At 42.5% G+C, this 13931-nt stretch overlaps 1 protein-coding gene across 1 annotated transcript in view; it reads right to left on the minus strand.

The window, feature by feature from the left end:
* LOC124035945 (MAM domain-containing glycosylphosphatidylinositol anchor protein 1-like) overlaps window positions 1-13931 on the minus strand; it is a 447455-nt gene that overhangs the window by 78517 nt on the left and 355007 nt on the right. The window contains exons 13-14 of the mRNA XM_046349921.1: window positions 901-1096; window positions 677-700 (exon numbers count right to left, since the gene is read on the minus strand). Of these exons, the coding sequence (XP_046205877.1) occupies window positions 677-700; window positions 901-1096 (220 nt within the window). The remainder of the gene's footprint in view (window positions 1-676; window positions 701-900; window positions 1097-13931) is intronic.

Raw genomic sequence — 13931 nt, forward strand, 5'->3', positions numbered from 1 at the left:
TAATACTACCCTCCAACAATCCACAAAGTTCCTACCTACCACAACCATCACATCAATTTCAACCCATTACACAAATCCACTGCTGGCTGTGGTATTCACTAAGCATTGTCAATGGAAGGACACATGCAACTGGACACACAGGCACTCCATGTATGCTCTGGAGCAATAATACCCATCAAAAGCGTTAACATTGCTACATGTTAAACACGCACACACGCTCACACAAACACATACTCATACAAATTACGCTAGCCACACACTGTCAGCCATTGACTGTAGGTACGTTCCAAATGTGCACCGTATTCCCTCCATAGTGCACTACTTTTGAACAGGGCCCTTGTCAAATGTAACACACTAAATAGGGGATTTGGGATGAAGCCTGTACCCCATTCACATTGGTGTTATGATAGAAACATAATCTATTATGATTCATGTCCCACTCAGCGACGTACGTGCACTTCCTCAATTTGTTTTCTGTTGTTCTCCAATCTGCGTGGTTGGAGAAAATGTGATTTTAATTGTGCTCGTTTGGCGTCACTCTCCACTTCCCCTGCCTGAGCGGCGTAATTGAACCAAATTGTCTGACGAGAGGAGAGAAACAGAGAGAGGGCGGAGTGGGGGAAAAAAGGAAGAGTGAAAGAGAATGGGGGGAAGAAAGAAATAAAGATATTCTTACCTGAAGGTCTTGGGTAAATGTAGGCTGTGAAAAAGGAAATACACATAGATTATCACTATACCCTAATACATAACTGTAGTAGTACTCACTAAAAAAATGTATTTAAATAAATGCCAAAATGAACACAAAAAAGGCCTACTTGGCCAGTTATTGATTATTATTATTAATATTAGTATCATCAGAGTGGCCACTTTGGCTCCAGGCGCAAGCAAGTTGCTACTCACGCTCTGAGTACTGGATGGTGCGACTGACATAGTCTCCGGTGCTGTAGGTGGTGATGGGGGCCAGGCGGATCTCATAGGAGACAGGGATCTTCAGGTCAGTCAGGGTGTAGGACATGAGGCCACCCTTCACGGGCTCCTTTTTGTCGATCTGTTTGGAGAACATGTTCACCTGGTTCATCTTGTCATTCTGCTTAATCTGGGGGAAACAGAGAGAGGGATAGAAAAGAGGGGAAATGGTACCATGATGATGGTGGGCTCAACTGGCAGAACTGTAATATAAAGCCATTTGAAAAAATACATTTTCATCCAAATGCATTTTTTGAGACAGAAACGCCTTCTAATATATAGGACATTTCATGTATGTTAAATAACGAGAGTGAGAGAGAGAGAGATCACCTGTCCACACGAGGAAAAGGGCAATTTTAGGCTTAGGGATTAGGTTTAGGGATAAAATTAGGGTTATGGTTTAGGGTTAAGGTTAGGGGTTAAGGAAAATAGGATGTTGAATGGGAATAAATTGTTTGGTCCCCACAAGTATAGTAAAACAAATGTGTGTGTTTGTGTGTGTGTGTTACCATATATCCATAGATTCAAGGCCAGAATAATAGTAAGAGAGAATGATTTATTTCAGCTTTTATTTTTCATCACATTCCCAGTGGGTCAGAAGTTTACATGCACTCAATTAGTATTTGGTAGCATTGCCTTTAAATTGTTTAACTTGGGTCAAATGTTTCGGGTAGACTTCCACAAGCTTCCCACAATAAGAGTGAATTTTGGCCCATTCCTCCTGACAGAGCTCCTGACAGGTTTATAAGGCCTTGCTTACTCACACTTTTTCAGTTCTGCCCACACATTTTCTATGGGATTGAGGTCAGGGCTTTGTGACCAATCCAATACCTTGACTTTGTTGTCCTTAAGCCATTTTGCCACAACTTTGGAAGTATGCTTGGGGTCATTGTCCATTTGGAAGACACATTTGCAACCAAGCCTTAACTTCCTGACTGATGTCTTGAGATGTTGCTTCAATATATCCATGAAATTTTATTTCCTCATGATGCCATCTATTTTGTGAAATGCACCAGTCCTTACTGCAACAAAGCACCCCCACAACATGATGCTGCCACCCCCGTGCTTCACGGTTGGGATGGTGTTCTACGGCTTGCAGTCCCCCAGTTTTTACTCCAAACATAACGATCGGCATTATGGCCAAAGAGTTACATTTTTTGTTTCATGAGACCAGAAGACATTTCTCCAAAAAGTACCATCTTTGTCCTCATGTGCAGTTGCAAACTGTAGTCTGGCTTTTTTATGATGGTTTTGGAAAAGTGTATTCTTCCTTGCTGAGTGGCCCTTCAGGTTATATCGACTTGTTTCACTGTGGATATAGATACTTTGGAAGCTGTTTCCTCCAGCAGGGTCCTTTGTTCTGAGACAGATTTTCACTTTTTGCACCAAAGTACGTTCATCTCTAGGATACAGAACACATCTTCTTCCTGAGTGGAATGACGGCTGTGTGGTCCCATGGTGTTTAGACTTGCGTACTGTTGTTTGTAGAGATGAACGTGGTACCTTGAGGCATTTGGAAATTGCTCCCAAGGATGAACCATGACTTATGGAGGTCTACAATTGTTTTTCTGAGGTTTTAGCTGATTTCTTTTGATTTTCCTATGATGTCAAGCAAAGAGGCACTTAGTTTGAAGGTAGGCCTTGAAATACATCCACAGGTACATCTCCAATTGACTAAAATTATGTAAATTAGCCAATCAGAAGCTTCTAAAGCCATCACATCATTTTTTGGAATTTTCCAAGCTGTTTAAAGGCACATACACTTAGTGTATGTCAACTTCTGACCCACTGAAATTGTGATACAGTGAATTAATCTGTCTGTAAAGAATTGTTGGCAAACTGACTTGTGTCATGCACAAAGTAGATGTCCTAACCTACTTGCCAAAACTATAGTTTGTTAACAAGAAATGTGTGGAGTGGTTGAAAAACAAGTTTTAATGACTCCAACCTAAGTGTATGTAAACTTCCGACTGGGGCGGCAGGGTAGCCTAGTGGTTGGACTAGTAACTTAAAGATTGCAAGTTCGAATCCCCGAGCTGACAAGGTACAAATCTGTTGTTCTGCCCCTGAACAGGCAGTTAACCCACTGTTCCTAGGCCGTCATTGAAAATAAGAATTTGTTCTTAACTGACTTGCCTAGTAAAATAAAGGTAAAATAAAAAATCAAAAACTGTATATGTACATAGCTACGTCAATTGCTTGGAAACCCTGCACATTGACTTGGTACTGGGAATCCTTGTATATAGCCCTGTTATATTTACTCGTTATAGTTTTTTGTTATTCACTGTGTATCTATTCCTCGTGTCACTATTTCAATTTTCATTCAAAAGTATTTCTTTACCTCTGCATTGTTGGAAAATAACTCATAAATTAGCAATTCACTGTTAGTCTACAACTGCTATTTATGAAGCATGTGACAAATAAAGTGAGATTTGACACACACACACACAAATCTTATCGTCCTCATGTTTCGGGGTCTGAAAGGCTTATTTCATGTATTTTATTGTATTTATTCATTTTATTAAAACATACATTTCAAATGGTCAAATATTATGTATTGAATCACATATTGTGCTGTCATTTAAGCTAGGTGTGCATCACTTAGAACAAAATCATATTTTGCCATTTAGCAGAGGTACAAAGTCACTTTCAGTCATGCATGCATACATTTTTCCCCATGGGTGGCCCGAGTAGGAATCAAACCCATTACCCTTGGCATTGCTAGAGCCATGCTCTACTGAATGAGCCACACAGGACCACAGTTAATTAAGTGTTTGCACATATACAGTGGGGAGAACAAGTATTTGATACACTGCCGATTTTGCAGGTTTTCCTACTTACAAAGCATGTAGAGGTCTGTCATTTTTTTATCATAGGTACACTTCAACAGTGAAAGACGGAATGAAAAACAAAAATCCAGAAAATCACATTGTATGATTTTTAAGTAATTAATTTGCATGTTAGTTAATTATGTTTATATTTCTTAATATGCATTGCAAAGTATATGCATAATTATATGAACATTATGTCAATGTATTATGTATGTGGATGTACTGTATATGACAGTTTGTTAATGCATGTCTTTGTCCATGTGTTGTTGTGCTTGTTTAAGTACTTACAGATATAGGATCGTAATTTGATACCTATTCTATTGCTCAGAAACTTCCTGCACAGCAGGAAATGCTATTTTGTAGTGTATTTGAGGTTTAAAAAGGATTCTAACGTTTAGAATTTCCACTTTAAAATATCAGACTTGATTTGCACTAATGCAAAAATGCATCAACCCCTACAAAACATGTCCATTAATTATAATCCACATAATAATTAACATTTCCTATTGCTGCAAGATTATTTTCTTGATGTAGCAAATGGGTTCAAATGAAGATCCTACATCTGTAGGGGTGGCTGTGGGAGTGTGGCATCCCTGCAATCCTGAATACTTGACAATAACTCACTGAGTCTAGAAAACATTGGAAACACCTTTCTAATATTGACTTGCATCCCCTTCTGCCCTGGACTATACAAGGTGTCAAAAGCATTCCACAGAGATTCTGGCCCATGTTGACTCCAATGCTTCCCATAGTTATCAAGTTCTCTGGATGTCCTTTGAGTGGTGGAACATTGTTGAAACACATGGGAAACTGTTGAGTGTGAAAAACCCAGCAGAGTTGCAGTTCTTGACACACTCAAACCGGTGCACCTGGCACCTACTACTATACACAGTTCAAGGGCACTTAAAAATATTTAGTCTTGCTCATTAACCCTCTGAAATGCACACATACACATTCCATGTCTCGATTATCGCAAGGCTTAAAAAGCCTTACTTAACCAGTCACCTCCCCTTCATCTATACTGATTGAAGCGGATTTAAAACCTGTTAGAGATAGGGGGCAGTATTTCCCCTTTGGATGAACTGCGTGCCCATAGTAAACTGCATCAAAATCTGTCCTAAATTGCTAATATATGCATAGTATTATTAATATTGTATAGAAAACACTCTGAAGCTTCTAAAACCGTTTGAATTATGTCTATGAGTATAACAGAACTCACAGGGCAGGCAATCTTCCAAACTAGTTTTGAAATCCTGAAAGTTGGGGCAACTTTGAGGTCATCGCCCCCTCCCTTCCCAACAAGTTATGGATCTGGAAACACTTATGTCTTCCACTAGATGTCCTCATTCAGTAGAAAGTGTAATGGAGCATTTGCTGTGAACTTTCACCCTATGGGGTGAGTAGTTCTAAGTGTCGCAAAGATTTTCATGTGCATGAAACGCGCGCTTGGGAAAGAGAGCTTCCTTTGTTCAAGTCAGCCCCAGATGAACTAGGATTGTCCGGTTGGAATGCCATTCGTTTTGTACATTTATAACATCCTGAAGCTTGATTCTGCACTTAGTTTGACCAGTTTCATCGACCTGTAATATGTCATTTGGAAATTTTGATGCGCAATTATTCTGGACCAGAAGTCATTTTTTGGGCATTGAGCTGAAAGTGGTAGCATATGCTACTACATGGACACTAGAATTGAAAATTATGAAACAAAACAATGTATTGTGTAACTATGACTCCTTCCACTACACTCTGATCGAAGACCATCAAAGGTAAGGAAATATTTATGTTGTAATTTTGTATTTCTGTTGACTCCGACAAATATTTTTACGTCTGAGCGCCGTCTCAGATTATTGCATAGTAAACTAATTCCGTAACGTAAAAAAAAATGTGACACAGCAGTTTCATTAAGAACCAGTGTATCTTTCTAACTATATGTAGAACATGTATCTTTAGTCAAAGTTTATGATGAGTATTTCTGTTATCTGGTGTAGCTTTCTATAATTTCTCCGGACATTTTGGAGAATTTTCTGAACATGGCGTCAATGTAAACCGAGATCTATGGTATAAAATGCATATTATCGAACAAAACATAAATGTACTGTGTAACATGTCATATTACTGTCATCTGATGAAGATTTTCAAAAGGTTAGTGAATGATTTTTCTTTTAATCCTGCTTTTGTCATTTTATCTTTTGTTGGACAAAATAGCTACGTTTTTTCTTTGTTTTGGTGGTGGTCTAACATAAATATAGTTGTGTTTTCGCCGTAAAACATTTTAAGAATCTGACACGCTGGGTAGATGAACAAGGTGTTTATCTTTCATTTGAGCTATTGGACTTTTAAATGTGTGTAGGTTAAATATTTCTAAGAATATTTGCATTCCCTGCACCACCGTTTGAGTTGAACGGGGGGGGGGGGGGTGTAGTTCCCGCTTGGGAACCTATAGGCACAACAGGTTTTAATGCAGGGAACCTTAAATCAGTTTTATCAAATTTCTATCAGCATGTTAAACGTGCAACCAAAGGGGAAAAAACTCTAGACGGCCTTTACTCCACACACAGAAATGCGTACAAAGCTCTGCCTCGCCCTCCATTTGGCAAATATGACCATAATTATACCCTCCTGATTCCTGCTTACAAGAAAAAATTCAAGCAGGAAGCACCAGTGACTCGGTCAGTAAAAAAGTGGTCAGATGAATCTGATGCTAAACTACAGGACTGTTTTGCTAGCACAGACTGGAAAATGTTCCGGGATTCTTCCGATGGCATTGAGGAGTACACCATATCAGTCACTGGCTTCATCAATAAGTCATCGATGATGTCGTCCCCACAGTGACCGTACGCACGTACCCCAACCAGAAGCCATGGATTATAGGCAACATTCGCAATGAGCTAAAGGGTGGAGCTGCCGGTTTCAAGGAGCGGGACTCTCGGAAGCTTATAAGAAATCTCACTATTCCCACCGACAAAACATCAAACAGGCAAAACGACAATATAGAACTAAGATCGAATTGTACTACACCGGCTCTGACACTCGTTGGATGTGGCAGGGCTTGCAAACTATTACAGACTACAAAGGGAAGCACAGCTGAGAGCTGCCCAGTGACACGAGCCTACCAGATGAGCTAAATAACTTCTATGCTCCCTTCGAGGCAAGTAACACTGAAACATGCATGAGTGCATCAGCTGTTGCGGACAACTGTGTGATCACGCTCTCAGCAGCCGATGTGAGTAAGACATTAAACAGGTCAACATTCACAAGGCCGCAGGGCCAGATGGATTACCAGGACGTGTGCTCTGTGCATGCGCTGGACAACTTGCAAGTGTCTTCACTGACATTTTCAACCTTTCTCTGTCTGAATCTGTAATACCAACATGTTTCAAGCAGACCACCGAAGTCCCTGTGCCCAATAACACTAAGGTCACCTGCCTAAATGACTACCGACCCATAGCACTCTCATCTGTAGCCATGAAATGAATTGAAAGGCTGGCCAGGGCTCACAACACCATTATTCCAGAAACCTCAAACCCACTTCAATTTGCATACCACCCAAACAGATCCACAGATGATGCAATCTCTATTGCACTCCACACTGCCCTTTCACACCTGGAAAAAAATAACACCTATGTGAGAATACTATTCATTGACTACAGCTCAGCGTTCAACACCATAGTGCCCTCAAAGCTCATCACTAAGCTAAGGATCCTGGGGCCACCTCCCTCGTCAAAGGGATCCTGGAGTTCCTGACGGGCCGCTCCAGGTTGTATAGGTAGGTAACTACACATCCGCCATGGTGATCCTATACACGGAGGCCCCTCAGGGGTGCGTGCTCAGTCCCCTCCTGTACTCCCTGTTCACTCAGGACTGCACAGCCAGGCATGAATCCAACACATCATTACGTTTGCAGATAACATAAAAGTGGTAGGCCTGATCACCGACAACAATGAGACTAAAACATGAGTCTATCGGGAGGAGGTCAGAGACCTGACCGTGTGGTGCAAGAACAACAACCTCTCGCTCAATGTGATCAGGACAAAGGAGATGATTGTGGACTACAGGAAAAGGAGGACCGAGCACCTCCCCCATTCTCATCTACATGGCTGTAGTGTAGCAGGTTGAGAGATTCAAGTTCCTTGGCCTTCACCATCACCAACATGAAAAACCTATTTCCCCTTAGCAGACTGAAAATATTTGGCATGGGTCCTCAGATCCTCATGTTTAACAGCTGCACCATCGAGATCATCCTGACGGGTTGCATCACTGCCTGTTATGGCAACTGCTTGGCCCCCGACCGCAAGGCACTACAGAAGGTAATTAGTACGGCCAAGTGCAACACCGGTGACAAGCTTCATTCCATGCAGGACCCCAGTCGGTGTCATAGGAAGATCCTAAAATTAGCAAAGAATCCAGCCACTCTAGTCATAGACTGTTCTCTCTGCTACCGCACGGAAAGTGGTACCGGAGCGCCAAGTCTGGGTCCAAGAGGCTTCTAAACAGATTCTACCCCCAAGCAATAAGACTCCTGAACATCTAATCAAATTGCTACCCAGACTATTTGCATTGCCCCCCCCCCTCTTCTACGCTGCTGCTACTCTCTGTTATTATCTATGCATACATAGTCACTTTAACTCTACCTACATGCATATATTACCTCATTTCCCTCGACACCGGTGCCCCTGCACATTGACTCTGAACCGGTACCCCCTATATATAGCCCCGTTATTGTTATTTACTGCTGCTCTTTAATGATTTGTTATTCTTATTTCTTACTTTTCTATAGGTATTTTCATACATTTTCATTGTTGTAAGTAAACACCCCACTGTAAGGTCTACACATGTTGTATTCGGCGCATGTGACAAATGCAATTTGATTTGAATATGTACTACGATTTTGTTAACCATGATGCTGGATGTTCAGTTCCTCAAAACAAGAACAAATGCGGCTGGGGCGGCCAGCGGCAGTGTTTTGCGAGGGATCCATGTGTCTGAATCCAGGGGGGATGCAGCCACTCACAGATGACACACACACACACACAAATACACAAATACACACACACACACACACAAACAGTTAACCCCCACGGTGGGGTCAAACACATTTGTTATGAATGTAATTATGTATCATGATAAAGGCCAGCTATGAGACCCCGGCATTAAGGAACAAGGCCCCACCAACACTGGTACGTGTGTGCGTGTGTGTGTGTGTGTGTGTGTGTGTGTGTGTGTGTGTGTGTGTGTGTGTGTGTGTGTGTGTGTGTGTGTGTGTGTGTGTGTGTGTGTGTGTGTGGCTGCATCCCCCACTCTCTTTGTAATGTGTACACCACTCTATATTTCTAGTACATGCCATTAGTGTATGTGAATGTTTGTGCAGATTCATGCCCACCTAGAGAACATCTGGTTGAAAGCAGAGTTCAAATCACACACACACACACACACACACACACACACACACACACACACACACACACACACACACACACACACACACACACACACACACACACACACACACACACACGCACACACGCACACACACACACTTTCGAACATTAGCTTCCTCATGTTCCAGAGCTTGCATAAACATTTGAGTGCATGTAGCTACTGTATGTACACTAGGTACACTGCATTTGGAAATAATATACTTTTTCCACATTTTGTTACTTTAGAGCCTTATTCTAAAATGGATTAAATAAATACAATTCTTTACAATGTACACACAATATCGAATAATGACAAAGTGAAAACAGATTTTAGACATTTTTGCAAATGTATTAAGAATTAAAAACAGAAATACCTTATTTACATAAGCATTTAGACCCTTTGTTTTAGAAACCTAAAATTGAGCTCCTGTTTCCAATGATCATCCTTGAGATGTTTCTACAACTTGTTTGGATTCCACCTGTGGTAAATTCAAATGATTGGATATGATTTTGAAAGGCACACATCTGTCCATATAAGGTCCCACAGTGCATTTCAGAGCAAAAACCAAGGTATGAGGTTTGTCCGTAGAGCTACGAAACAGGATTGTGTTGAGGCACAAATCTGAGGAAGGGTACTTAAACATTTCTGCATCATTGAAGGTCCCCAAGAAAACGGTGTCCTCCAAAATTCTTCAATGGAAGAAGTTTGGAACTGAGCAATCAGGAGAGAGGGGCCTTGGTCAGGTAGTTGACCAAGAACTCAATGGACACTGATAGAGATCTAGACTTCCTCTGTGGAGATGGGAGAACCTTCCAGAAAGACAACCATCTCTGAGGCACTCAACCAATCAGGCCTTTATGGTAGAGTGGCCAGACGGAAGCCACTCCTCAGTAAGAGGCACATGACAGCCCGCTTGGAGTTTGCCAAAAGGCACCTAAAGACTCTCAGACCATGAGAAAGAATATTCTCTGTTCTGATGAATGCCAGGAGTCTAGTCTGGAGGACACCTGGCATCATCCCTACGGTGAAGAATGGTGGCAACATCATGCACTGGGGATGTTTTTCAGTGGCAGGAACTGGGAGGCTAGTCAGGATCGAGGGAAAGATGAAAGGAGCAAAGTATAGAGAGATCCTTTATAAAAAAAACATGCTGCAGAGCACTCAGGACCTCAGACTGGGGTGAAGGTTCACCTTCCAACAGGACAACAACTCTAAGCAAACAGACAAGATAACGCTGGAGTGGCTTTGAGACAAGTGTCTGAATGTCCTTTTAGTGGCCCAGCCAGAGCCCAGACTTGAACCGGATCGATCTCTGGAGAGACCTGAAAATAGCTGTGCAGCAGCGCTCCACATTCAACCTGACAGAGCTGCTAAAGGTGCTTTGACAATGTACTGGGTAAAGGGTCTGAATACTTACGTAAATGTGATATTTCCTTTTTTATTTTAATAAACTGTTTTTGGTTTGTCATTATGGGGTGTGTAGATTGATGAGGAAAAAAAACAATTTAATCAATTGTTACCACTTGCAACATAACTAAAGGGTTCGGGAAACTTTCCCAAGTCACTATATATTAAATCAAATCAAATGTTATTTGTCACATACACATGGTTAGCAGATGTTAGTGCGAGTGTAGCGAAATGCTTGTGCTTCTAGTTCCGACAATGCAGTAATAACCAACAAGTAATCTAGCTAACAATTCCAAAACTACTACATTATAGACACAAGTGTAAGGGGATAAAGAATATGTACATAAAGATATATGAATGAGTGATGGTACAGAGCGGCATAGGCAAGATGCTGTAGATGGTATTGAGTGCAGTATATACATATGAAATGAGTATGTAAACAAAGTGGTATAGTTAAAGTGGCTAGTGATACATGCATCACATAAGGATGCAGTAGATGATATTGAGTACAGTATATATGTATACATATGAGATGAATAATGTAGGGTATGTAAACATTATATTAGGTAGCATTGTTTAAAGTGGCTAGTGATATATTTTACATCATTTCCCATCAATTCCCATTATTAAAGTGGCTGGAGTTGAGTCAGTGTGTTGGCAGCAGCCACTCAATGTTAGTGGTGGCTGTTTAACAGTCTGATGGTCTTGAGATAGAAGCTGTTTTTCAGTCTCTCGGTCCCAGCTTTGATGCACCTGTACTGACCTCGCCTTCTGGATGATAGCGGGGTGAACAGGCAGTGGCTCGGGTGGTTGTTGTCCTTGATGATCTTTATGACCTTCCTGTGACATTGGGTGGTGTATGTGTCCTGGAGGGCAGGTAGTTTGCCCCCGGTGATGCATTGTGCAGACCTCGATACCCTCTGGAGAGCCTTACGGTTTTGGGCGGAGCAGTTGCCGTACCAGGCGGTGATACAGCCCGACAGGATGCTCTCAATTGTGCATCTGTAGAAGTTTGTGAGTGCTTTTGGTGACAAGCCAAATTTCTTCAGCCTCCTGAGGTTGAAGAGGCGCTGCTGCGCCTTCTTCACGATGCTGTCTGTGTGGGTGGACCAATTCAGTTTGTCTGTGATGTGTACGCCGAGGAACTTAAAACTTACTACCTCTCCACTACTGTTCCATCGATGTGGATAGTGGGGTGTTCCCTCTGCTGTTTCCTGAAGTCCACAATCATCTCCTTAGTTTTATTGACGTTGAGTGTGAGGTTATTTTCCTGACACCACACTCCGAGGGCCCTCACCTCCTCCCTGTAGTCTGTCTCCTCGTTGTTGGTAATCAAGCCTACCACTGTTGTGTTGTCCGCAAACTTGATGATTGAGTTGGAGCCGTGCGTGGCCACGCAGTCGTGGGTGAACAGGGAGTACAGGAGAGGGCTCAGAACGCACCCTTGTAGGGCCCTAGTGTTGAGGATCAGCGGGGTGGAGATGTTGTTGCCTACCCTCACCACCTGGGGGCGGCCCGTCAGGAAGTCCAGAACCCAGTTGCACAGGGCGGGGTCGAGACGCAGGGTCTCGAGCTTGATGACGAGCTTGGAGGGCACTATGGTGTTAAATGCCGAGCTGTAGTCGATGAACAGCATTCTCACATAGGTATTCCTCTTGTCCAGATGGGTTAAGGCAGTGTGCAGTGTGGTTGACATTGCATCATCTGTTGACCTATTTGGGCGGTAAGCAAATTGGAGTGGTGTCAGGTAGGGTGGAGGTGATATAGTCCTTGACTAGTCTCTCAAAGCACTTCATGATGACGGAAGGGAGTGCTACGGGGCGGTAGTCGTTTAGCTCAGTTACCTTAGCTTTCTTGGGAACAGGAACAATGGTGGCCCTCTTGAATCATGTGGGAACAACAGACTGGGATAGGGATTGATTCAATATGTCCGTAAACACACCAGCCAGCTGGTCTGCGCATGCTCTGAGGGCACAGCTGGGGATGACGTCTGGGCCTGCAGCCTTGCGAGGGTTGACACGTTTAAATATTTTCCTCACGTCGTCTGCAGTGAAGGAGAGTCTGCATGTTTTAGTTGCGGGCAGTGTCAGTGGCATTGTATTGTCCTCAAAGCGGGCAAAAAAGTGATTTAGTCTGCCTGGGAGCAAGACATCCTGGTCCGTAAACGGTGCTGGTTTTCTTTTTGTAATCCGTGATTGACTGTAGACCCTGCCACATACCTCTTGTGTCTGAGCAGTTGAATTGAGATTCTACTTTGTCTCTATACTGACGCTTAGCTTGTTTGATTGCCTGTTTGATTGCCTTGCGGAGGGAATAGTTACACTGTTTGTATTCGGTCACGTTTCCAGTCACCTTGCCCTGATTGATGCGTGGAGAAACCAGCTGGCTGCACTGTCTTCTATAGCGTCTCTCCAGTGAGTCATTTTTCTGTGAAGCAAAGAACGTTACAGTCTCTGATGTCCCTCTGGAATGCTACCCTTGCTCGGATTTCATCAACCTTGTTGTCAAGAGACTGGACATTGGCGAGGAGAATGCTCGGGAGTGGTGCACGATGTGCCCGTCTCCGGAGTCTGACCAGAAGACCACTTCGTTTTCCCCTTTTTCGAAGTTGTTTTTTGGGGTCGCCGGCTGGGATCCATTCCATTGTCCTGGGTGAAAGGCAGAACACAGGATCCGCTTCGCGAAAGTCATATTCTTGGTCGTACTGATGGGGAGTTGACGCTGCTCTTATGTTCAGTAGTTCTTCTCGACTGTATGTAATGAAACCGAAGAAGATCTGGGGTACCAATGTAAGAAATAACACGTAAAAAAAAAAATATAACTGCATAGTTTCCTAGGAACGCGAAGCGAGGCGGCCATCTCTGTCGGTGCCTGAAGTTTTTATTAGGGTTACTTTTATTCATTTTATTAAAACAAACATTTCAGAGGGTCAAATCTGATGCATTGAATCACATTGTTGTCATTTCAACCTTCTTCGGGACAGGTGTTTCTTCCACGGGACGGTTGAGCTAACATAGGCTAATGCGATTAGCATGAGGCTGTTAGTAACAAGAACATTTCCCAGGACATGGACATATCTGAAATTTGCAGAAAGCTTACATTCTTGTTCATCTAACTACACTGCCCAATTTACATTAGCTATTACTGTGAAAGAATGCCATGCTATTGTTTGAGGAGATTTTGAACATAAAAAGGCATATTTGGGCAGTCTTGAAAAACATTTTGAACAAAAATGCTATGGTTCACTGGATCAGTCTAAAACTTTGCACATACACTTCTGCCATCTAGTGGCCATGATGTATATTGCAC

Source organism: Oncorhynchus gorbuscha, linkage group LG05, assembly GCF_021184085.1.
Source record: "Oncorhynchus gorbuscha isolate QuinsamMale2020 ecotype Even-year linkage group LG05, OgorEven_v1.0, whole genome shotgun sequence".
Lineage (NCBI taxonomy): Eukaryota > Metazoa > Chordata > Actinopteri > Salmoniformes > Salmonidae > Oncorhynchus > Oncorhynchus gorbuscha.